The following is a 25,548-nucleotide window of genomic DNA, read 5'->3' on the forward strand; positions in this document are numbered from 1 at the left end:
AAGTGGTGGCACATAATATTTCATATGTGGTTTGAGGGGGGCATAAACTACATAAATTTTTGGATTATGATCATATGCAATATAAAGGTTCTATTTGGTTGCCAACTGATGTTTTAATAATTTAAGAATGATAAAATGGAAAACTACTTAAAATGAATCCATTTATCCTGATAGGATTCTAACTCTTAAACTTACACGCTTTTCATGCTTTTGTAATTAAACAAACTACAAACTGCAGAAAAGGGGGAGTTCATTCCTCCTCCCAATATGTTTGGGGAGGGAAGAACACAAAGAAAACAAGTCTTCCTACTCTCCTTCCAGCTTGTATTACGTCGACTTTTTATTAACTGCCCTTATTAGCTCACGTCATCAACCTTTCGTAAACAAACAATACAAAGTTTTATGGGGATTGGCACGAAAACATTAACTAAAAAGTAGCTAGAAATTTTGTGGTGGAAAGGGTCCGCTCATCGTGAAGCTGAGGAAAGTCGATCGGGTCCATGAATACTGACGTGTTAAGACTACAAGCCAATTTCCTATAACCAAGTCCGAGTCGACTTCCCCATCTTACCCTCCCCCCCCCACCCCGCAGCCATTGGCAACGCGTTGCGAAACAGAGGCGAATACCGTGCCTCAAAAATCCAAGCGGTTGAACACAGTCTGTCGGGCCAGGCTCGCACGCTTCCAGGGGGAAGGGGAACGAGACTGGCCCGCCACCTAGAAGGCCCAACGCAAAAGCAGGGCCTCCTCCGAGCCTTACGAAACGCGCGCGGCCCCTCGAGTCGCCCCTCAAAAAGGAGGCCTTCAAAGAGACGGAGGCAGTTACCTGCGCTGCTGGGGGTCCCGCTTCTAGCTCAGGTGTCTGTGAGGAGGGCAGCTGCTGCAACTACCGCTGTGTACTTGCTCAGGCTCCGGATGTTTCGGGCGGGGGGAAGTAGGCCCCCAACGGCAAAATTACCCCGTCACCGACGGGAAAGAGAGATGGGGAAAATCTGGGCCTCAAAAGATATTTTACGGATAAGGCCAAAGCCGAGGAAGTTCCACAACGAGGAGATTCGGACTCGGCTCCAGCAGAAACGACTGCTCCCTGAAATGGCGCCCGCCGCGTCCTGCTGCTTGGAGGAGGGTCCGTGCCGGAGATATGGGGACACCCAGGGCTCTCCGCACGGGCTCTCGCGAGATCCGACACAAGAGGGCTGGATGCTGCGCAAATGGCGAGTGTCCGCCAAGCACATCTCGCGAGGAAAGACGTTTCGTATAAACGCGCCTAATAACTCGCGAGAGTAACGTGTTGTTTGTGAAGACTCATTTAGAAACACCGTCTCCCTCAAGAGCCGAAGACTCTCGCGAGAACAGAAGGCTCTGCGAGCGTCACAAAAAAAGGTTCAAAGGTTAAGTGCTGAGCCTACGGGTCAAAAAATAATCTCATTCCAGGCAAAATTCTTTTGCAATGCAATTCTAGGCATGTTTATTAAGAAGTAAGTATCAGTGAGTTCAATGGGGCTTACGCCCAGGTAAGTGGGCATATTCTCGTAAGCTCAATAATTTAACTGCAAATTTAATTTCCCCTGACATTTCATTATACGTACAGTATGGGCAGCTTTGAAAGATACCTATACTGATTAAAAACTATATTTACGTATCAGGATTAAGTCCTTGAAGTTCAACATGTTATTGGACACTGAAATGCAATATAATTATGAAAGTGCACATACTTGTATATTATAAATATTATAGGCTAAGTTAAATGCAATAATGTTCATGCTGAGCTAAAGTTATTATAGCATTTTAAAAGAGAATGTTTTGATAGGCCATGTTGGCAACTCCCATAAAAGTGGCTTGCTCATTTGGCTTATGCAATCAATATCATCCAATAAATCCCATGTTTACTTGAGTCATGTATGTTATCTTTGTTTAAAGAGGAGTTAATCTGCTAGTAGCACTTGATAAATCTTTTTTACAACAGTCCACATATAATGATTATAATCAACTGATTGGTTTAAAAATTGATGCTTTTTTTTGAGATGCTACAAAAATCACACCAAAAGGCAAAGACCAAACAGAACAGTTTTTGTTTATTTTGTTTACTGCTTAAGAAGTTTTGCTTTGGACATATATATGTATCCAGAAATAAACTAATATGGATTTTAGCTTGCCACCACTGGCACTGCTCTTCCTGGGTAAATGTGCAGGCATGGTGCCATAATGGGGGTAGGGGGGAAACAGAGATGTTCCACCAAATGGTCATCTTGGATCACCTGCTTCTCACGGAATTTGTGTATTTTCCAGAGCAGACCCCATAAAGAGAATGGCTAAGAACTAATCAAGAATGGGGACAGACTCATTAGAGGAAAATTAAAATGCATAGCAATAAATGTGAAGATGGGGAGAAGGAATAAAAAGGAGTGGGCATTTGTTGGGACATCTGTTCTGGATTCTACCAGAAATGAGTTCTGTTACAAACAGCTGCCACAACTAAATACCAACATAGGATAAACTGTTCATTAGGAGGTATGAAGTAACTGTATATAGGAAAATATGAAACAAATGTCACATCCACACCATACATTGCACTTAAACCATTTTAAAAGTGGTTTACACATAGTCAATGTAAAAATGTTATTCTATATAAATATTTCTGTTATTGCCTGATATACCTACTCAACTGTAATTAATGTTCTGTATTGAAATCCCAAACAAAAGACAAGGGAAGTTAACTGAAAATCAAAATTATTTTTAGCATTCATGAACTTCCTGAAATTCAAATGCCAAACATTCTCTTTTACACCACAATCATAATCTTGTTTACTTAGAATTAATAAGGCTTACACCCAGGTCAGTAGGATTAGCATTGATGCCATAATAATTCTTACTTGGAGGTATGAGTCACATTATTAGTTTAGTAAACCCGGTAGCATGCCCAGTAATGGCTGCTGAATCATTTTACTTCATAAATCTAAATTCTGTATGTTGTGTTTCCATTTTTTAGCAAGATTACTTAGACATATGTGGCAGAAGCTTTGTCAGTCTCTCAAATACAACATGTTGATTAATATCATTGTATTAATTTGGGTAGTTATAGCAGTCCAGGAACACTTAATGAAAATGTAGGAATAAATTAGAAAATAGAAAAACAGCATGATGGTGGAGTGAAATGAGAAAAGGCTACAGATACTCAGAAGTTTATAAGATCTAGGATAATAATAATAACAATAATAATAATACCTTGTCCATCTGGCTGGGCTTCCTCTGCCACTCTGGGTGGCTTACAGCACATATGAAAACATATATAAAAAATATAAAAAATTGTCCAGTAGCACCTTAGAGACCAACTAAGTTTGTTCTTGGTATAAGCTTTTGTGTGCATGCACATTTCTTCACACATTTCTTCAGATGTGCACACGAAAGCTTATCCCAAGAACAAACTTAGTTGGTCTCTAAGGTGCTACTGGACAATTCTTTTATTATTTATATATTTCAGCTGTGTCAGACCAACACGGCTACCTACCTGAATATAAAAACAGTAAAACTTCAAACATATGTAATAATGGCAGAAAAAAGATAAGAAAATATAAAATCAATAAGTTATAACCTAGGAGGAGGTGAAAAGGGTATAGATGCAACAAAAAAGGGGAAGAAAACAACAGAAGCACAGCCAAAGAAAATTAAGTTTAGCTTTAGAAGGATTAAGTTTATATAAAATCATGCAAGAGAAACAGTTGCAAGCAGGAAGAGAGATTAAACACAGTGTGATAAATTAGGAGAAGATAAACAAAGCTGCAGATTATTGGCATGGGAAGTAGTATTATTACAAGACTAGATGACAGCTACAAGTGGGAAGAGACTACCGGTAAATATAAAGCTATGGACCTTCAAGAACTGATGAAAAGAGAAGAACCATTGATACATAGAACAAGAAGTACAGTAGGCCCACAATTTACACAGAGGTTATATTCCAGGCATTGCGTATAAAGGCAAAATTGTGTATTGTCAAAATCCATTGGGTTCAATAGCAGATAGGCTTGCCAAAGTCATTTTCCCCAGAACCCCACCCACTTTCCACCCTCTTTTAATATCTTAATTTTTTTGCCAGGTGCGTAAAGCTGAATGTACACAAGTTAAATGCATGCAAGTGGCAGGCTTACGGTATTACAATTACATATATAAGAGTGAACCCAAGAAACAGTTGACCACAGAGTATGAGGATATGGCAAATTAAAAAGGGAACCACATCACTAAGGCTCCTTTGTTTCAGTATTAACAAACCAGGCATTCACTAAGAACATAGTTGAGAAATCCTGGCCCATTAAGAAAATTTTGCCTTTTAAAAAATCTCTTGTTAAAGAGAGGACTAAAGGCCTTTCAGGGACCTCTCATAAAAAGTGTATCACGAACTTACTAATAGCCACTATAATAACCACTGCCAAGCACTGGGGGACAATGTGATTTAATTTAAGTATGGCTTGCACAGACATGGGATCTAATCATCAAGGACAAATTAATGACACATTTAAAGGAGATATGAATTACCGGTAGTAAAGACTCACTACCTACTACATAATGTGGTACGACTTTATTGTATCTGCAACATCCATTGAACATGGTTGCAAACCACCAAGAACACATGGAAGTCTCTTGTATGGCACATTTATTTAATGAGACTGACAACTTTCAATGGCTGCAAAAAAAATTCCCTTTATCTTTTGTTGTTGGCTCTGCAGTTCAGGCAGAAGGGTGGTTGATGTTTTCTTCCAATGTGGTTTTTTTTCTCTCTTAGAAAAAGCAATAAACTGTTTTTTAAAATAAAATAAAATAAAAGGCCTTCCAGGGAACATTGATATGTTGATTTCTTTAAATAATACAGTGAATACCTTCCAAAATAAATGGAATAAATATCTCATCACTTCTGTTTCAGAGGAAAGATGAAAATGTGTTTGGAATAACTGGGAAATATAACATAATCAAGGCTAAACGAGTATTTGGTGTGGGAAAACAGTATCATTGGTACTTTATTTGTTAAAATGTATTCATAACTTGAATATCAACTATTCTTGGAGACGAGAAGCTGTTTTCGTTTATATATTTGGAAATATTTCAATACTAAAACACTTAGGGGCACATGGCTTCTTCCCAATTCTCCAAAATCATTGTTTGGAAGATCAAAGAATGTGACATTTCTATGCTGCTACTGTGATTTGATTGACCCACCTTCACAAGTAGTCAGAAGTTCTAGGAGTAGAATTATAGGTTATAGTTTCCCTTTATTAGGGAGTACTGGAGACATATAGCACCTTTGTAATATTTGCTTCATTTACAAATACACAAGCACAGTGGAGGTAAAAACACTGCTTCAGCAGATAGCATCACCACAAATATAACAGCAAAGAGCAGCTTGTGTCTGCATATACCACCTTCCCCAGTCCTAGTTTCAGTTAACTCCAGACAGAAAACTCCAGTTTGCTCATTCTTAAATTTAAATCTGCAGGGCTGTGGGTTTCTTTCTCTCACACAACCATTTTTGTTTAAAGCAGTAAAATGTATTTGTCCAGCCATGTCAGGCTATACAAGTAGATTGCCTTTTCATGGTGGGGTGGGATATATCCTAATGATTAGCTCCAATTGTGGGAATTTAACTGTCTGACTGTAGACTTGACACTGAACTATGGTTAATTGTGTCAAGAATGTGCCAAGGTGAGCCTCAGGTTCACAATCTCTATCTTCCCCTCTTCTCTGGCGCAGCCATGGAGTGGAATTTATAAGCTTTGGCTTTCATTTTCAATAAACCACAGTTTTGTGTTACATCCAAACTTTAAAGTGATTAATCTTAATTACTATTTGAAATGAGACAGCTTCAAACCATAGATAATAAAACTGGTTTGTTTCAACCACTGAGTACACGAATGGTTGAAAACAAACGAGAATTAAAAGGAAACTCTTTTGCTAAAGATAAAACAGTAGAAAAGGAACAAAGTATATACTTATTATGTTCCTGTGCTTATGCTTATTAATGAAGATTGAAGGTTGTCTTTGAAGCTGTTTTTCTACTTGCACAACAGACTTCCACTTACTCAACAGAACATCACCCTTGTTTCTTTTTCCCTGCAGCCCCCAGCACACACTCAAAATCCAGAAGGTGGATGGCCCTCCAAAGCAAAATAGGCAGGGGGCACAAAGGGAGGTGAGGAAGGATAAGTCTAGTTTTGTGAGTGGAACTCAGTGCATGCAGCATTGGATACAACCCTGTGATCTTTACAAAAATATTTTTACTTCTTAATTTATATGCTGATTAAGTGCCAAAATCACCTCTTTGTGGTTTACTGGTGTAAAGCCAAATACAAAACACATAATTAAAATTTGTACCAAACACATTCATACAGATGAGTACAGAAACAAAGATGTTATTATGTTAAGAAAATTAATACAATTTTAAACTTTTATTACAACTTAAGTTAGGGAAATATTGTTTCCTGATAATTGTGTTATATTAATGAAGTAATAATATGTTTAAAATTAAAACATTGGGTGTTTATTTTTATTTAAGCTGACTAGTTATTTTTACATTCAGTGGGATGCACTTTTAAAAAAAAATAGCTGAGGACTACAGCCTTAGGTTGTTTTTTTAAGTTAGCCAGTCTCTTGTCTCTTGACTTGAACATAGGCCAGGAAGCAGCTGGCCAAGCTCATCCCTAAGGAATGGCTCTATCCCTGGTAGGGTAGTATCCCTGGACAGATTGTGGAGGTTCTTAATTAAACAGGGTAAGCTGTAGGGGAACAGGAGACACAATAAGGATCTGTCTGAAGCAAAGCTGCTTTAAGCAGTTTTATTTTATCCTGTGTTGGTGTATGCACAAGTTATCCAGAAGAAGAGATTTATGAATTAAGAGACAAAGCATGGGCAGGGTGGAGCTTTGGCAGCTATAAGAATATGTCCTTTTTATTTGGACTGCTTGTACTCACCTGTATAATACTACCCTAATAAGCTGTTTTCCCCTTTGTGGGCTTTTAAGAGGCATTAGGGAAGAACCTGAATTATTTAACATGCAGAACTGTAACACAATTCTATCTTCTCTTTAAAATAAACCATGCTTTCCAGCTCTTGAGGCAATCCTTTTTCTCCTTCCTTGCCTATTCCAAGGGTTTAAAAAACAAAGCCTCTCACACAGAGGGGAAACAGTTTAAAATTATTAACCAAATCTAGACAGGCATAGTTTAAAGAATGTCCTGGTTGAGCTGTTTACAGTTCATTGCACATAAGATAGTACCCAATGATTCAAAAGGATTTCACAATATGACTCCTCTAAGTCCTGATAAATAATTTACCAAAGCACAAAGTGTACTACTAAAAAGCAAAGAATACAAATGATAACCAAAAAAAGCACAACAGCACTGAGTACCTCAACAAGTTTATAAACTAGCAATTTCATTTTTTAAAAGCAACTAAGTACTGGAGCTCTTCCAGTAACACATACACTCCAACATTTCTCCGATGAAAATAAGGATGTCCATTCAATAATGCTACCGTAATTTTACTATTTATGCACCACACATCTTATTGGGTTGCCCAGCACTCTGAGCAGCTTCCAACTTATATATAAAGCATAAATAAAACATTAAACATTAGAAAAAACTTCCCTACAGGATTGCCTTCAGATGCTTGGGGTCAAATAACTCCATACCCTCCAACATTTCTGGTGAAAATAGGGACATCCTAAGGAAAAGCGGGACATTTTGGGATCAAATCAGAAACCAGGACAGCTTCTCTAAATCAGGGGTCCCTGGAAAATAGGGACACTTGGTGGGTCTGGTAACAATGCTACATGTTGGTACATGTACACTTTATCCTCTTACAGGCATGGTGAATTTCCTGGCCTGCAGACAATATTAATCCCACCAGAAATCCTAATTTGGCCCACAATACCATGTTTCCCCAGTCACACCAACCTTTCCTACATTTGTCACCACATCTGATATCAGGTCAGGTTGGACAGGTAAAGCTGCAATTTCAAAGGACCAATGAGGACTAGAATGCACACCTGATTGTTCCTCTGCAAGCTGTCATCTTTTAAATTTGGCACCAAATGCAAGCTCATCTGGGATCGCTTCCTCTCAGAAGCTCCTAGTCAGAGAGCTTGGCCAGAGTTCTTATTTGGATTCTTTTTAGTGTATTTGACAATAAGAACTCCAACTTCTTTTACGAGAGAATAATTGTTGGCATCAACCTGTCTCAAGAGACAGTGGAGTGTGCCTCTAAGAAAGAAGTCAAACAGTTGCATTAGCAGCACCAACGTGAGCTCCTTGGGAGACAAGCCTAGGCAGTGTGTATGGAGGTCCTGGGCTGCCCAGATGATAACACACTCCCCCCCCCCAGCCCTGCTGATGTGCTGCAAAGGAAAGCAGAGCAATGTGTCTGTCACCAGGAGTTGACAAAAGACAGCGTACAAAACACCATCCAACTGTCTTAGGGACTCCAATCCAGATTTGTGTAAGGTTTACTCCTTAGACTTTTCTTCTCTTGAAAATATCCCACAAAGGAGCAGAGGTTAATATCAGAGTTTCCTTGCCCTAAATGGGCTACCTTTCCGGGCCCCATCTACCCCTCACACCCCTCTAAAGCACAAGTAGAAACCATGTTATTGACAGTTGAACCCACTATTGGTCAAGTCTACTGCAATCCACTGCAGCTTGTCTTTGCATGCAGGGAGGTCCCTAACTCACTGAGGGTTTGAGACCCATTGACTACTCTCACCTGGTTTAGCTGGCCAGTCAAAGCCATTATCTGGGGGTGGCCGCTGTCGCATGCTGACAGCTTGTAGGAGCCACAGGTGAGAGCTAAGTGCAGGGTGGGGACTAAAGGTGGAAAAACTACCACAGAAAGAGCACGACATGTCCCCCACCAGTGTATATGGTACAACTGTTAATATTGGGGCTTAAATATTTGTATGCGTCAATCTACAAGCAGGGGTCAGCAAACTCTTTCAATAGGGGGCTGGTCCACTGTCCTTCAGACCTTGTGGGGGGCTGGACTATATATTTTTTTGGGGGGGGAATGAACGAATTCCTATGCCCCACAAATAACCCAGAGATGCATTTTAAATAAGAGGACACATTCTACTCATGTAAAAACATGCTGATTCCTAGACCGTCCACAGGCCGGATATAGAAGGCGATGGGGCCGCATCCGGCCCCGGGCCTTAGTTTGGGGACCCCTGAATCTACAGGATTGTGATCTATGCTGTTTGAGATACTGTTAATTGCATGCTTGAACAAATATAATATTATTTATAGCATTCTGTTTCAAAGCCCATGAAAAACAATTCTAGTGAGTCTCCCTAAATGGGAATAAATATTTGAGGGGTTCAGTTTATCAAAGTATATGGATCTCAGAGTGTCTTATGCAGAATATGCCAAAGTTAGTTTCAAGTTTTTACTGACACACACACAAAAATGCCAGGTTAACTAGATGAGAGTTGTAATTTAATTGGAAAGAGCTGCCACCAGGGGCTGCAATTGCATTATATTTGAAATAAGTCCACAATAATTGGCATGTTTTCCAAAGGAAGAAAGTTGGCTGTCAAGTGACTTGTTCAAGGCCATTAGACCTTGTTAGTGAGAATAGGATGCTGGCCTGGATTATTGTGGTTTAATGAGTCTCAATAATTAGTAATGTCGATATTCTTTATTGCAATAGAACACAGTTAGTATGGTGCTCTACATCCCATATACAGTACAATAGAACACAATGAATACTTTATTTCATCTCTATTTCCAAGCATGACAACCCTGTTGCTTGATGAGCAATGTTCTGGCAGAAAACTAATTGGGGAACACATCCTTATTAGGCCATTCATAAGGAAATAATATAGAATAATTCTAAGGGAGAAAATTATTTTATGTTCAGAGTTTCCAATAAACTGTATGAAATATCCTAATTTCACAGTGACATAGTTCTATAAAGTTTCTATAAAGAAAGTTCCATGCTATATAAAGCATATGTATGTCTCAAACAGTATATATATTCTTATTAGATGTTTTCCTTAAGTGTGGCAATATATTGCCATCAAACTGGTACTTACCTTTTTACACCATCACATACACATTATTTTGTGCATGTATTTTCTGACATGAGTCTTAATGTTCAAAACAGTAAAGTGAATAGCTTTCCGTATTCCTCATATGGGAACTGTAATGTTGATAGCGCAGTGTATACCTGAGAAGTTAAGATAATTTTACTGTGGATTATTAATATAGATTCAGTATCCCCAAACTCACTTCAACTATCCTTTATATTTACAGTGGAACCCCGGGTTACGCACACCCCGGTTGCGGACGTTCGAGTTAAGAACACCTGCAACCCGGAAGCATTTCTGGAGAGCGTGCAACATGTGCACGACCACCAGATGCGCAGAACACTTCTGCGCACTTTGCGCATGCACAGAAGCGTTCAAGTCGCGGTACTTCCGGTTTTTCGTTTTTTCCATGGGTTTGGGGTACACACCCGCATTACGCACGGCGACCCAGAATGGATTGCGTGTGTAACCCGGGGTTCCAGTGTATTCTATTTATAGGGATAAGAATGTTGAGATTTCCACCCATCCACCCTCTATGTTAAAGACTGCAAGAACAGAACTAAGTGGTTTAGATAATCTAATCTGAAGTAAAAAGGAGGCAATACTGAACCAAGTTATAAAGATATCCCAAAAGTTACATTTCCACACATTTCCCAAACTTAGTTCATGCCTAATCCTTGCTTGTGATCACGGAACCATGAATACCTCTTCTTTACTAATGTATGTAGCAGAATGGCAGTGCGTAGCCACTTTGCTTCTTATTAATACAGAATAACTATTACCGCCTGCTTGTCTAGGCAATCATCAAAACAGATAAAATAAAATGAACATGCTCTGAAAGAGCAAAAAGAAATGAAATATTTCCTCTTCAGCTACCTCTTAGGGTATGGTTACCAGATTATTTTCAATGAATCCGGGGACACTTTTTTTTTTTTTTTTTTTTTTTTTTTAGCTGAGTAGCAACAGGGAGTCAGTAGTGGGGATGGTGAGGCAAAAGATCCTGCGCCCAAGCACATTTTCTTTATTTCATTTGTATCCATGCTGGGGAAAAAATCATTTTGTCAAGTTACCGGTAAGTGGTTAAGGCATTCTGACCAAAAACAAAAACAAAACAAAACCCCACACTGTGCTACCAGGCTGGCTCCAGGCTGCTGACTGCCACTGCTGCTGCCAGGTTTCCCAGGGACATTCTGGGGACGGAATTTGTCTGGGGACAGATTTGCAAATCCGGGACCGGGGATGTCTGGTAAACCCTATCTTAGGGGGGAAAGTGGTTATTAAAATGGTTTAAAACAGGGGTAGGCAACCTAAGGCCCATGGGCCAAATGCGTCCCAATCGCCTTCTCAATCGGTGCACAGACGGTCCGGTAATCATATTTTTACATGAGTAGAACATGTCCTTTTATTTAAAATGCATTTCTGGGTTATTTGTGGGCTCTGCCTGTTGTTTTTACATGAGTAGAAAGTGTTCTTTTATTTAAAATGCATCTCCGAGTTATTTGTGGGGCACAGGAATTCGTTTTTTTTCTTCAAAATATAGTCCGGCCCCCCACATGGTCTGAGGGACGGTGGACAGGCCCACGGCTGGAAAAGTTTGCTGACCCCTGGTTTAAAAGATGAGGTGTTTTGATTTGAGCATGTAGCGCTGAAAAGCGTGAACTTCGATTGACGGGGAAGGAAAACCGACCGTCCGCTGCCGCGTCTATAAAGCTTCGCTGACTGGGGAAAGGAACAACAGGCACTTTTAGCACACTCAACTCTCGCGGACCCTGGCTAATGTTTAATCCCAGGTCCTTCCAGATTTCACTACCAGGCCTGAGCTGGTTTCCCCACCAGAGGGACTGAAGAGCGGGGTCCCTCCGCTCCACGGGAAGCCGGGAGGGGCAGCGGCGGCGGGGCGGGGCAGCAGCAGGCGGGATCGGGTTTCACATCCTGATCCCGACTCGTTCAGGAGCAGCAGCAGCCTTCGCTAAGCCGGAGGGGCACAAGGAGGGAAGCCCGGGCGACGCGGCCCGAGCGGAGGACATGGCGGAAAGGTGAGTGCGGCCGTCGGATCCCAGCCAGAAACTTCGGGACAGAGGGGATCCTCTGTCCGACCGCTTGCCTCCCTACCTGTTGAGCTGGGTGGGGCGCAGGGCTGGGCCCCAAACGCAGGAAAAGTATGGAGAAGCCTCCGCCGCCATTCCGCGCTCCTTTCTCCGGCGAGCGCGCGGCTGAGGGGAGGATAGAAAAGTGTGCAGGAACTTTTGGGCGTCCCGTTTTGGGGGGTATGAACGGCGAAAGGGCACTTGGCGCTCTTCGGGACCTCCTCTTAGTCGGCTTTGGGCTCATGAGGGAATTTCCTAAAACTGGGGGAAGGGGAGCGGGACAATAGGCGGGAGGCGGCGGCGGGGGAAAGTAATGGGATTGTGGTGAAAGAACAGAGTTGCGCGACCCTCCTGGAAATGAAGTTTAATCCGCCCCCCGCCTCGGCACAGACCGGCTGGGTGTCCCCAGGTGGCATGGTCTGGTTTTCACATGTTCTGGTTTTTGATCGATTTATCGTGTGAGTGAGTGGCTTTAGGCGGCGGCGGATTACTGGGCTATGTCGGTGGTTGCTTCGGTGGGGGCATATAGTCTTATAGGCGAAGAATGTATGATGATGCTCTGGTGCATCATGCTTTGAGACTGCAGCCTTGCACACTTGCAAGTACTGTAATGACTCTCGCCTCCGGGTGCCAGCCATACTTCCAGTAGCTAACAAGGATTGCAATTCCTGCTTCATCCAGAACCGTGCCCGGAAAAGCGCTGGAAAGATCACCGTTGCATAACTAGTTAAGTTAACCACTCTGGTTGTGAACATGACAAAGGTAGCTAAAGGTCAACGGATCTGCATTGTGATCTTGAGTGGGTACTTTTAGAAATCACATGTGTTTAGGGTTACTGCAGAGCCCAAGTATGCAGTGGCTAACATATGTACTGTAGTAGGATGTCACCACTCACCAAGCCCCTTCTCACTGGGACTCCATTTCCCATCTGCATACTTGGCATGGGGGAATGTATGTACAGGGTCGGGGGTTCCAAACTGCAATGGAACATAGTATAGATGCATGCAATTCATGCACATGTTTACAAACAGTAGTGTTGCTTCTATAGGGACTGATCATGCACTCAGAAAACGCGTATCTTATGTATTGACTGCTGGGACAGGCACCCATTTGGTTCTTTTGTCCTATGCTGGGATCCATGAATAGGTTGGTATACAGATCTAGCTGTTCTAGTCAGGAGGATATTTTATTTGGCTGATTAGCCACTGACCTTCCGAGTCTCTTCTGTGATGTAGGCAGCTTTGCGCTGTTGGTGCCAGAATATGGAATGCAAAATAGGCAACCTGATACTTTTTAATGGAATGGATTCTATTTTTATAAGTGTGCATGTGTTTATAGTTGTACTTTCTAATTTGTATGTAGTATAGACACACCAAAATAACTTGTATGTGTGCACATACTCTTATATCAACAAAAGTTGTTGGACCAATAAAAGATATACCATTACAGTACTCATTTTTTATCATTATTATATCCTTACTTGATAGTGTACTCTGACAGAAAACAACTTTTTTGAAAACATAGAGAAGTAAATTGTTCTACAACAAGGGTTCCCAAACTGTGGTCCGCAGTAAATATTCTTGTTCATTTTTAAATGTATTTTTATTGCTTCTTTTGTTTCTTGCATTGTATTTTTTTATTTATTCATAGAATTGTATAATTAGAAGGGACCACAAGGGTCATCTAGTCCAACCGCCTGCAATGCAGGAATCTTATTTTATTGTATTTTATGTTGTATTTTATATTTTATTTTATGGAATTAAAATTGTGATACAGTAAAATGCAATAGAAGTAATAAAAACAAATTTAAAATTGTACAGCATTCTATTCTCAGATAGAAAAATTAAGTGCTCTGCCAAGATTGTTGGCAGTTCTCCAATGGTCCATGGAGGAAATGTTTGGGTGCCACTGTTCTACAACATAGGGCTATGATCTAAAGAACTGCCCAAATTAAAGAGTTCATGCCCAATATGACATTGGCATTTTATCTGAAGAACAGTCACCACACGCACTCAGAGGAAATATATGGCAATCAATAGTGTGTGTCTCAAACTGGTTTCCAAGTGTGACATGGGGGACTGCTGTTTAGCACAGAAGTACAGCTTATTTCTGGGCATATTGGCTTTGGGACTTACTTCCATGTGACTTGCTCCTTAGTAAGTGTGCGCAAGATTGAAACCTCAATGTAAACATGTTGATCCAAGCTGTTTGTACTAGAAAGGTCTTTGTGCACTTCTTTTGGATATACCCTATTATCTTTTTGTACTTTTTATACCTTTTATGCTAGTGTGCTTTTGTTTCTTTTGTAACCCACTCCCATGTAGAACTATTACTTCCAAGATAAAAGTGAAGGTCATGTGTACTTCAATAGGAGCATTTTCTTGGAAACATTGAAAACCAAATACCTGTACTGTTTTTACTCTGCTTGGAAACATGTAGATTCTTCAGAGGGATTCAACAATATCATATATCCACAGCTTTTAAATTCAGGATAACTGCTGTGATTTGTATGTCTAGATTGGTTTCACATTTGACATTTTGAAAATTATTATCTGCATTGAAATGTTTGAGGTGCTGGTTCTGGGCCAACAGTTCTGTTTGAAGGGGTCATCTTATTTAAAAACAAAAATGTTAAAAAGTGAAGCCTCTAGAAGGTGTACCATAAATATAGAAAAGTCAAATAGCAATGTTGTAGAGTTAGCCTCTCCATGTGTAAAACAGTGTAGATAATGAAATGCTTTGTATGCATGTTTTTTGAAACTGCTACAATGTTTAAATATGTTGTGACCTGTCTATATCAAAGTTGTTAATGATCTTTGGAAAGAATCCTCCCTGACTGCAATGGGATTCACTTGCTTTGTGTGAGGAAAAAGGAAGACAAGTTCTTAAAAGCAAGACCAAAGTAAATATCATAGCAACTGCTTTTATTACATAATAGTATGTAAAGTCTCATTGGGACAGAAGAAGAAGAAACAAAAATGGTGATTCTTCATACTTTTTAAAAATAAAAAACAATATGAAATTCTAATGGCTATCTAGATTTTACTGAATATTTGAATTTCTAAAATTTTTGATCTATATATATATATATATATATATATATATATATATATGTAGTTTAGTCATGTCCAACTCTTCGTGACCCCATGGACCAGAGCATGCCAGGCACTCCTGTCTTCCACTGCCTCTGCAGTTTGGTCAAACTCATGTTAGTAGCTTCGAGAACACTGTCCAACCATCTCGTCTGTTGTACACTTCTCCTTCCTCCATTTTTGTCCCAAGTACTCCTGGATGCATCTTACAATCTGTTTTAGAACCTAAGAGGTTAATAAGGTTACCGGTATATGTCTGCAAAACTCTTTCTGTATTGCAGCTTATGTTTAGTTACAAGTAACAGTGGCTTATTGGGAGGAACAAGGCAGCAGGAATGGTGGCACTACAGAAGTATGAACAGGACCAGCGTACGCTCCCAGCAGTGTGTCCACACAGCACTGACTTCCCTGCCACCTTGTCCATCTAACTTCTAGTAAGCTGCAGCTACCCGAGTACCAGGAGGTGACATGGTATGCACCTTTGGTAACTGTTCTTGCAATCTAGTTTATTATTCACTGAGCTGTGTATTTATGGGAAATGTAGTCTAATTCTTTGGATCCAGATAGTCTGAAAATGGTGATGTGAGCTGAGCTGTCAGTGGATTATTGGAATGTGGTTATTTGGACCATGTTCAGGTTTCAGAATGGGTTTAACTAACTGGAAAATATGTGGACATACCTGTACGTATATGTTAAAGAAAGTACATTTTAGATTTTATAGAATCATAGAATTGTAGAGTTGGAAGGGACCCTGAGGGTCATTTAGAGTTTTCTGATACTTCCTGTTATTAAAGAATCAGCTTTGGACAATAGATTGTTGGATTCAGATTTCTATAGGTACGTACCATGTGCCAGTAAGACAACACATCAAGTCAGTTGACACATAAGACATTTTAGCTTTATTAAGATTGAAATAGAGGTCTTGCTTGCTCCAAACAAAAAGAGCAGAGATTTTAAAAACTTAGATAAAAAGCAATTTGTTCTCCTGTCCTTGTTTTGTATTCTGGTTGTACTAGAAGTAGTGGATAGGCCTCTGGAGTACTTGGCAGCATGCTGTGATCAGTTTCATGACACTTGAGGATAAAGTTGCTCAGCCCCATAGTTTCTTAAATATTGTTGTTGCAGTTCCAGCTGAGGTATCCAATGCAGTGTGTTCCCATGCTCTGTGCGATCAATTTTGGATTATGCAGCTCAATGATGTGGACATGTTTCATGCAGTGATGCAATTGGCTTCTTGCCCTCTTGACCTCTGTCCATCCTGGCTGGTGAAAGCCAGTTGGTGGGGAGTGTTAACCATAGATCCAGAGTGTGGTGAGCACAACTTTACGCAGTGGAAAGCTGCCTGCTGCTCTTAAACACTCCACTTCAGAATCTATGGTTTATAACAACTACCATCTGGTTGCAAGTACTGTACCCCTTTTTATAAGGTGGTAGAAATAGTGGTGGCTGAGAAGGCTGCAGCATTTCCTGGAGAATATGAATCAGTTAGATCAGTTTCAGTCAGGTGCAGTTTTGGGACTGAATCATCTTCGTTGCCCTGGTGGATGACCTATATTGAAAGCAGGATAGGTAGGAACGCAACTCGTGCTTCTTGATCTTTTAATACCATTCACCATTGTATCCTTCTGGACCATCTCTGTGGGATGGATATTGGGGGTGCTGTTCTATAGTAGTTCTGCTACTACTTACAGGGTCATATCCAGAGAGTAGCATTGGGAGACTGTGTTTCAGCCCCATGCTCATTGCACTATGGTATCCCACAGTGTACAGTCTGCTCAACATCTGCGTGAAGCCATTGGGTGTGGTCATTTGGAGTTTGGGGGCAAAGTGTCACCAGAACAATGGTGACACACAGTTCTACGTAACATCTGAGTCACGAGAGGCTGCACATGATCTGGACTGTGTGGGCACAGTGGTGGAGTTGACCAGAAAGTTGAGGTTGAATCCTGCGAAGACGAAGGCACTGTGGGTTGGTAGTTCCTGTGTCCAGGGAATTGTCCAGTTGCCAGTCTGGATGGGGTTGTACTCTCTCTGAATGAACAAGTTTGGAATTGTGGTGTGTTCTTGAGACTATTTTTGTCACTGGAAGCTCGGGTAGCCTCAGTGGCTAGGGATGCCTTTTGCAACTATGGCTGGTACGCCAACTACAGCCCTTATTGGACAGGATAGTCTGGCCACAGCGATTCATGCATTGGTAACCTCAAGACTTGGTTATTGCAATGTGCCCTATGTTGAGCTACCCTTGGACCTGGTCTGGAGGCTCCAGCTGGTGCAAAATATTGCAGCTAGACTGTGTCATGGGGACAGGCTATCACCAGCACATAACTCCAGTGGTTCAGAAAGCTTCCACTGGCTGCCCATATACTACTAGGTCAGCTATAACTTGTTATTGTATTAACTTACAGTGCCCTTAATAAGTTGGATCCAGGATGCCTCAAGACCACCTGAGTTTTATATCCCAGCTTAATCACTGGGGTCTTTGCAGCAGTCACTGTTAGTGGTCCCCCACGGCTCAGATGCAGGGCCCATATCCACAAGAGCCATGTGTTCAGTATTATGGGCCCAATTTTGTGGCATTCCCTTCCAGTTGAGGTCAGAAAGGCCCTCTCCCTGTTGCACTTCATTACTGAAGACTCTTTATTCCAGCAGACTTTTTAATTAAGTTGTAATTTTATAGTTTTCATTCATTTGTAGACTTATTTTATTGGGGTCCTCCTGTACATTGCTTAGAGATGACTGTAATTAAGCAGTATATTTATTGTTGAACTATTGCTGCTGCTGCTGCTACAGCAACAACAACACAAATAATAATAGCTAGCTAGCTAGATATAACCAAGCAATAGCTGTGGTAAGCCTCTCAGCAATGACTTGTATCTCCCTGCTTTTTAAAATGTTTATTTCTATGTAGTGTTTGTTACCTAATATATATATATATTAGATATATAGATATATATCAAAAATGGCATGAGTCTGCACTAATGCATGTTTCCTAATCTTTCTGTTTGAAGTATTCCTTTACATGTTTTATAAATATTGCTCGTTCTTTAATCTGATCTGTGTTTAGCCTACAGCCTGCCCACCTGTGCAGATCAGCAAATTGTAGGATTAGAACCTCTTGTCCAACAAAAGGGAACAATGGCCTGTATCGTAAATCTTTCTGAACAACTTTAGTGCAGCAGGAAAATCCGTATTACAGAGTGAAGACTAACAAGTCACATGTTAGCCAGTACAATCCTATACATGTGTGGCTACTCCGAAATAAGCCCCACTGAATTCAATGATGCAGAAACCCAGGTAAGTGTATATAGGATTGCAGCCCAAGCTTTGTATATTTTAACAGTTTTAAAATAAAGAAATTAAGATTTGGTTGCTTCCTCTCCTTCCTGCTTTACAGCTGAGTAATGCCCAGGGTAATGTTGTCAAGGCAAAATGAGTTTCTAGTTTATATTATGTCAGTTTTCAGGTGGCAGAGTGATCAAAACAACCTTCTGATAACTTTGTCCTCTCTGGGTTTTAGTCCTGTAGTGTTTAAAACAGTTTACCGTAGCTTAGTTCATAATAGGGGTGATAGGCAATAGAGGGCACTGAGTGTATCTTGCTAGTATGCCATGTGTGGTGTCCATCTGACAACTCTTGTATTTAAACATTATTTTTATTAAAGAAGTGCTTTAGGAGCCCTGTAATCACTGGTTTAACAAAGTACTGTGCACCTTCAAGAAGAAAAACCTGACATTAGATTTCACCCTGGAGGAAAATTAATAATCCACATTACCTAGAGAGCTAGTTTTATAATGCTGATATTTCAGCCTTGTTTGTGAAAATACCTGAATATGCTATGTATCTAATAGGCTTGAGGCCTATCTGAGGTGAGACACAGAGCCTGCTGAACATATAAAGCTTCCTTATACCAAGCTAGTTCACAATTCACACTTAGCCATGATTCTTTTTCAAACAATTTATTTATTTATTGATTATAGCTCCCCTCCTCCCAAAGGAAACACAGTGACAAACAGATCCACAATTTAAAAGCAGAAAACAAGCATTTCCTCCTCCCCCCCTACAATGACCTACTGGTAACTGTGAATGTGCTTTCTACCCCTTGCAAGGATTTATCCTATGGGTGTCATGCATGGCACAAAAAAGCCATATATGGCTTGTCGTGTTGCACAACCCTGGATTGGGGTATCCCTCCCCCCAACAAACCATGAGCAGTATGCCAGAAATAAGCCAGAAATACAATTTACTTCTAGCTTACCGCTTGTAGTTTATTTGAAATAAGCAATCATGTTCCAGGGTTGTGCAGTATGGCAAACCATGCTAAGTTTTGGTTTGTGTCATGCACAGCACCCATGATAGGAAGAAGGCACACAAGGGTACATTCACAGTTAAGCCACAGTTTAAAACAAACTATGGGTTCGATGGCATACAAACCAACATACTTTGTCATTAGTCCCTGTGACATTGGCCAGTATGATTTTATTCTGTGACTTGAAGTGAATCTCCAGGGTTTTGGTCAGAACTATTCTTTTCAGTTTTGCTACCTGAGATTACTTACTTTCTTTTAATTGAAAATGCTGAGAGTTGAATTAAATATCTTCCAGGTGCACCACATATTATCTACCACAGAACTACATTCCCTTCCCATTGTGTTGACCTTTATTTCAGTGACTTTCTTCCCATAATAGCATAATTTTAATATCAAAAAACCTCAAATGCATAGTTTGGTTAAGTTTAGTTGTTCTAATGTTATATATTTTTCACATACTGTAGTTTAAAAGTAGATAAAATTATATAAACATGGATCCTTGAAAACCAGCAGCTCAAAAAAAAAAAAAAAGAGCCAACACTGATTACCTGGTATAAAAAAATATAAAGCCAAGTAAAATTTACAGCCTGGGTCATAAATGCTTTGCTTGTAAATCAATTTTAGTGGCACTTATTCCCAAGTATGATTAGACTTGTTTGTTTGGGAGTGCCCCATTGAAATCAGTGAGATGTGTTTCCAAATAAATGTGTTCATGTTGAGGCATAAATTAATAAATGCATTTCTTACTTAAAAGATTCTTCTAATCCGAACCAGGTGCTGGCACAAGCTCCTTCATGCTACTGAACTTCTTTTGACTGAATATTAACTAAGGGGCTGGTATGATGGATTGTATTCTACAATTATCATTATTCCCATCATTACCTTCCTGGTAGACCTGCTTTCTCCTCAAGCTTGATTTGAAATTAATGTATGTCCCAATCCTTAGCATAATTTACTTAGAAGTAATTAAATCACTTACATAATGTCCTCTTGGGACTCAATATTTTTTTGCCTTCTTTGGCAACAGCACAAGAGACAAAATCTGCTCTGATTATCATTGTGGTCATCTTGCAAGTGAATCAGATATCTGGCCCTGCATCACCCTCCCACTGCCTTGGTGTAGCGGCTCTGGTCTCACTGAGCATCTGCTATGCTTTCACCTAGGATGCTTGAACACAGAAGGGAATGGAGAAAACTAAGAATTTGAATTTTGAAGTCAGTGACTGCTGTGAGAAATTAAACCTCTGCATTTACATCATTAGATAGCACCTTGTGGGTGCAGTCTCAAAACCTTTGTTGAAAAGAACAGTCAGTTCTAGCTGTTCAGAAGTTGCACTGGAGGTGGTCATACTCTTGTATCCACCCAATACAAGAACTCTTCAGTCCTTTGATGCGAAAGAACCTTCATGCAGGGAGCTTAACTGTCCTGTAGATAAAAAGAATTCTTTATCTATTATGGCATTATCTGGCTAGACACATTACACTTGATAAGTAGGAGAAAACTCCCTCTGCCAAAATTGGAAATGCTTCGCAGCTTGTAAATGTTCTGTTGTATATTGACACGTAGCCCACAAGCTTATTCTAGAACCATGTCCTATTTGCCTTCTGGTATGGACAGGGTGGCGCTGTGCGTTAAACCACAGAGCCTAGGCTTGCTTGTTTCGGTGGTTCGAATCCCCGCGATGGGGTGAGCTCCCGTTGCTCAGGCCCTGCTCCTGCCAACCTAGCAGTTCGAAAGCACCTCAAAGTGCAAGTAGATAAATAGGTACCCGCTCCGGCGGGAACGTAAACTGTGTTCCATGCGCTGCTCTGGTTCGCCAGAAAGCGGCTTTGTCATGCTGGCCACATGACCTGGAAGCTGTATGCTGGCTCCCTCGGCCAGTAAAGCGAGATGAGCGCCGCAACCCCAGAGTCGGACACGACTGGACCTAATGGTCAGGGGTCCCTTTACCTTTGCCTTATGGAACAGTGTATAAGCTTACAGCAAAGTGGTGATGGGAAGAATGCAAAATAGAATGTTGCAAGTCCTACAGGTCATAAAATGGCAGATAAAAAAGATTCATATTGACGGTAACTTAAATTAATGAACAAATTTGTCAGAGTTGGTATAGAATTGGTTTCCTGTGCTTTAATAATTACATAGATGAGGATTATGTAAGGAGCAGCTCAAGTCTTCTGTGCCGGTATTAAAGGTACAGTACCACTAATACTTGTTGAATCTGGGTGCCCAAGCTGATGCAATTTGGCTTAGACAAGTTCGTGGTGGAACAGACATCTGTATAATCATACTTGTTTGACAAGGACTTAGTTTCACAACCTCTGAAATTTAAAAAATAGAATCCTTTGTAGACAGACACCGAGTATCTAGAAGATTTCTACCATCAACCTCATAATGTGAGTTGATGCAAAACTAATCAAATTGTGTTTTTTTTCCTGAAATGCAATTGAAGATTTGAAAAATAAACAAACATTAAAAAAAAAAAAAGTATTCCTCTGTTGCCTCTTTCACATATCCCTTAGTAGTCCCCCAACTTTTACATTTTTTTCTGGTTCACAATTGGTTGTCATTAGAATACATAGATTTTTCCTAATGCTTTATTTGGTCTTAAGTCTGTGTTGCCTCACTGGAATAGTGTCTTGTTCTAACATGCATACTACATGAAAATCCCCTTAGGGCCTAGGTAGTCAAAACAGCCAGTAATGTCATCCTTTATAATATAAATTAAAACTAGGGTAAACATGATGATCTGGTTTAATCTGCATTTATGAAAGGTTTCTGTGGGTAATTTTTTTTAAGGATGGTCTACCTGGAGGTTTTTAATGCCTCATTAACTCTCATGTGTAAATTAACCTTATATGCTAAAATTGGCTTTTTCAGCATGAATATAAAATTATATTTGCATTTAATTCACGAACAGAAGCCTACACACAGTGCATTTGTAGGTGTCAACTATTATTGCTAGGCTGCAATCTGAAAAACACTTTCCTGAGTGTAAGCAGCTTTGAAGACATTAGGACCTAACTTTCAAGTAAACATGCATGGATTTACAGCATAATAAATTTGTTAATCTTCAGGGTGCCACAATACCCTTTGTTGGTTTTGCTCCAACTGACAAACATGGCTAACTCCTCTGGAAATTATTTGTAACTAAGTATCATTAGGTATAATTGCCCATTCCCTTCTATGTAAAAGTAGGCAAATACCTGTACAGTTTCTCAGTGTCTCTAGGAAATTGTTGGGGGGGGGGGAACACTCTCTTTTTCCTTCCCCCACTTTACTCTCTTTTTCCTTCCCCCTTGCATTGATCCAGCTGTACCTCATTTTATATATTAATTCATCTAAAATTGCTCGTTTCCCCTTCTGTACGTACAAACAGTAGTGGAGATTAGAACCTCAAGGCAACTCATAAGCAAGGATGGAAAGGACTTCCCGTTTTTTATCACACTGAGGGGTTTTATATTTAACTGCATTAGATGTTTTGCTATAAAACTAAAGTTGTTTTAAAGGTACCTTATTGATCCAATTAACTGGTCAATTATTTAAAAGTATTGCAAGCTTTTGAGCCAAAGAAAGGCCTTCAGTCATGGGTGTTTCAACGAAGAGTTATAGAAGGTTTTCCTCATGGGTGATTTACCTCTGCAGTGCTAAACTGGAAGTGTACCTGAGGTGGAAGCATTCTTTAGCAGAGATATCAACTAGGGCAGATGTTTTTCAACCACAATACCTCTTTTAGCCTCTTCCATCTACCCCGATCCTGTCTTTGTGGCTAGTAGTCATTAGTATGAAGATTGGCACAACCTGCATGTGGTGTCCTGTTATAGATATAGAATCTTTAGACCTAGTATTTGTAAAATGCTTCATCTGGTACCAGTTGAAGAAATTTAGAAGCATTGCATCTATGTGGCTCAGTCCTATTTTCAGACTTATTATGGGTATTCAAGGCAGCTACTATCTGCCATCCTCTCACATGTAGGTGGATGTTTTCCACAGTCTGCTGTGTCATTAGTGCAGTAAGGTACAACTAAAAATGAACAGCAAGATTGATAGTGTACAGTACAAATGCTTCCCATGGATTCATATTTGAGACACTGTGTTCTTTTTTGCACAGTCCAGAATGTTGTAAAGGAAAGATTGTTGCTGTGAATGCAAAAGCAGCTAATAGAAATTGATCAGTGTGAGAGATGCAGGCAAGATCACATGAAGAGTAGGGCTGGAGAGGCAGGGACACTAGTTAAAGAGTAAAAGGGGCTTATGCACAAATTCTGCTTGCTACTTGTCTGTCCATTACTGCTCTGCTCAGCTACTTTATTCACCATCAGATCCTGGCCTAAGGAAAAGTCCCAGATGGATGGGCTCTTACAAAAGCGGGATAATGCCAGACACCCTCTGCCTTGTCCCACTTTTGCATTTTAAATTGAACCCTACTCCTGCTTTATATGTGGTTGAGGCAGGCCTCTATTGAAAGATGTGGCTGCTAATATCACATTTTATTTGGGGCCCCTTCTTAGTATTTAGCTTACTAATTAGAGCCTTTCCAAAATTTTAAATGTTTCTGATAGTTCCTTTTAGAAACTTTTCAGTAAGATTTTATCTCTTTCAGACGTACTACAACTTGGATTTAGAGCCATAGTCTGGAAAGCAGTGCCACTGGGACTTCACACTGCAACTGAGAGAAAATCCTGAAAGAACTAATTCAGAGTGACTTATTTTCTTAAAAAAGCAGTTGACTGGAATATGGTTTTTGAAGGAAGCTGGCTTTCTCTTGAGTTCTGTTTCCCATCATTGCTTTCTCATAAAAGCAGAGTGTGAAGTCAGAGTTTCCATTTGCAAAACAACAAAATTGTACATGTTGCTGAAAGCCAGGGGCCCTAAAATCCTTCAGTAACAAAATCCACCATTTCCTTCAACCTCAGAACCCAAATTCTGCGATTGTAATAAAATTATATATATATATATATATATATATATATATATATATATATATATAAAGTCCCATGTGTTTCTATGTATCACACAACTTTGTGTAGGTGCATCGTTCTGGTTTTATAGAATGTAGAAATCTAGTTTGAGCTTCTGAGCCAAACAGGGAAATAATATAATAGCATGGACACAGGAGAATGTGGCGTGTAGTCTTTTGTGGGATGCCACTAGTGCTATGTGAAGAATCTCCTGCAGGCTTCATTTCTCTTCTGTGGCACAACAGAGAGCATTGTTAAGTGTGGTTAAGTGCTTTTAACTCGAGGGCGATTTAAGCACATTAACTGCACTCGCTTATACCTTTTTAAAACTATGTATTTTTAGGTGGCTCCAGGGTTTAATCAATTAAAGCTTTTTATTTTCCAAACCGTGATAGCAAAATTTTAATCAGTTAGTTAAAAGCACATGGGTTTTTTAGGCTAAGTTGAAATAAAAGTATGTACAGTACTCAAGACAGGCTCATCAAGGGCTGCATTATCAGTGATCTTGACAAGTCCATGCACCAGTGGAGGTTCAGCACCCTGTTTTGCTGGGGCAAGGACTAATATGTCTCTAATTAAATGGTGTCATCTTTAATAAGATACTCCTGTGTCCCATGTCCATGTGGGGCATGCCTTGGCTGAAGAGGAATTGTGGCCCATAGTGGATAGCTCAGTTGATTAGAGCATGATGCTGATAACAGCAAGGTTATAGGTTCAGTTCCCATGTGGGACAGCTGCACAACTAGATGATCCTCAAGGTCTCTTCCAACTCTACAGTTCCATGAGTCTATGAAATTAGGCCTCTGCCAGGCCTGACTAAAGGCTTCCTAGAGCTTTCCCACCGCTGTCAGAGAGGATGTAGTGACTGCTATGCTCCTCCTCTGGAGAGCTGCCTAGAGCTAAGCCAAACACAGGCTTGTGGTTTGTCTTGCTCCAAACAAAGCATGGACTTTACAGCTTCCTTCAGGCAAGATCTGAAGGAGATGACATGCGAAGTGAACCAGGGCTTATCTCATGGGAGCACAGCAGCAGGATAC

At 40.3% G+C, this 25,548-nt stretch overlaps 2 protein-coding genes across 11 annotated transcripts in view; one reads left to right on the forward strand and one right to left on the reverse strand.

Moving 5' to 3' along the window:
* The window catches only part of RBM39 (RNA binding motif protein 39), a 36,166-nt gene extending 35,024 nt beyond the window's left edge, over positions 1-1,142 (reverse strand). For all 8 annotated transcript variants that reach the window (XM_033153199.1, XM_033153207.1, XM_033153203.1 and 5 more), the window contains exon 1: positions 827-1,142. The gene's annotated coding sequence lies outside the window, so the exon portion shown is untranslated. The remainder of the gene's footprint in view (positions 1-826) is intronic.
* A 10,839-nt stretch (positions 1,143-11,981) lies between these two features.
* The window catches only part of LOC117048848 (rho GTPase-activating protein 39-like), a 107,981-nt gene continuing 94,414 nt past the window's right edge, over positions 11,982-25,548 (forward strand). For 2 of the 3 annotated variants that reach the window (XM_033153209.1, XM_033153212.1), the window contains exon 1: positions 11,982-12,103. In XM_033153209.1, the coding sequence (XP_033009100.1) occupies positions 12,093-12,103 (11 nt within the window). In that variant the 5' untranslated portion in view covers positions 11,982-12,092. The remainder of the gene's footprint in view (positions 12,104-25,548) is intronic. The other variant, XM_033153213.1, reaches the window with a different exon arrangement.

The sequence above is a fragment of the Lacerta agilis genome, chromosome 6, assembly GCF_009819535.1.
Source record: "Lacerta agilis isolate rLacAgi1 chromosome 6, rLacAgi1.pri, whole genome shotgun sequence".
Lineage (NCBI taxonomy): Eukaryota > Metazoa > Chordata > Lepidosauria > Squamata > Lacertidae > Lacerta > Lacerta agilis.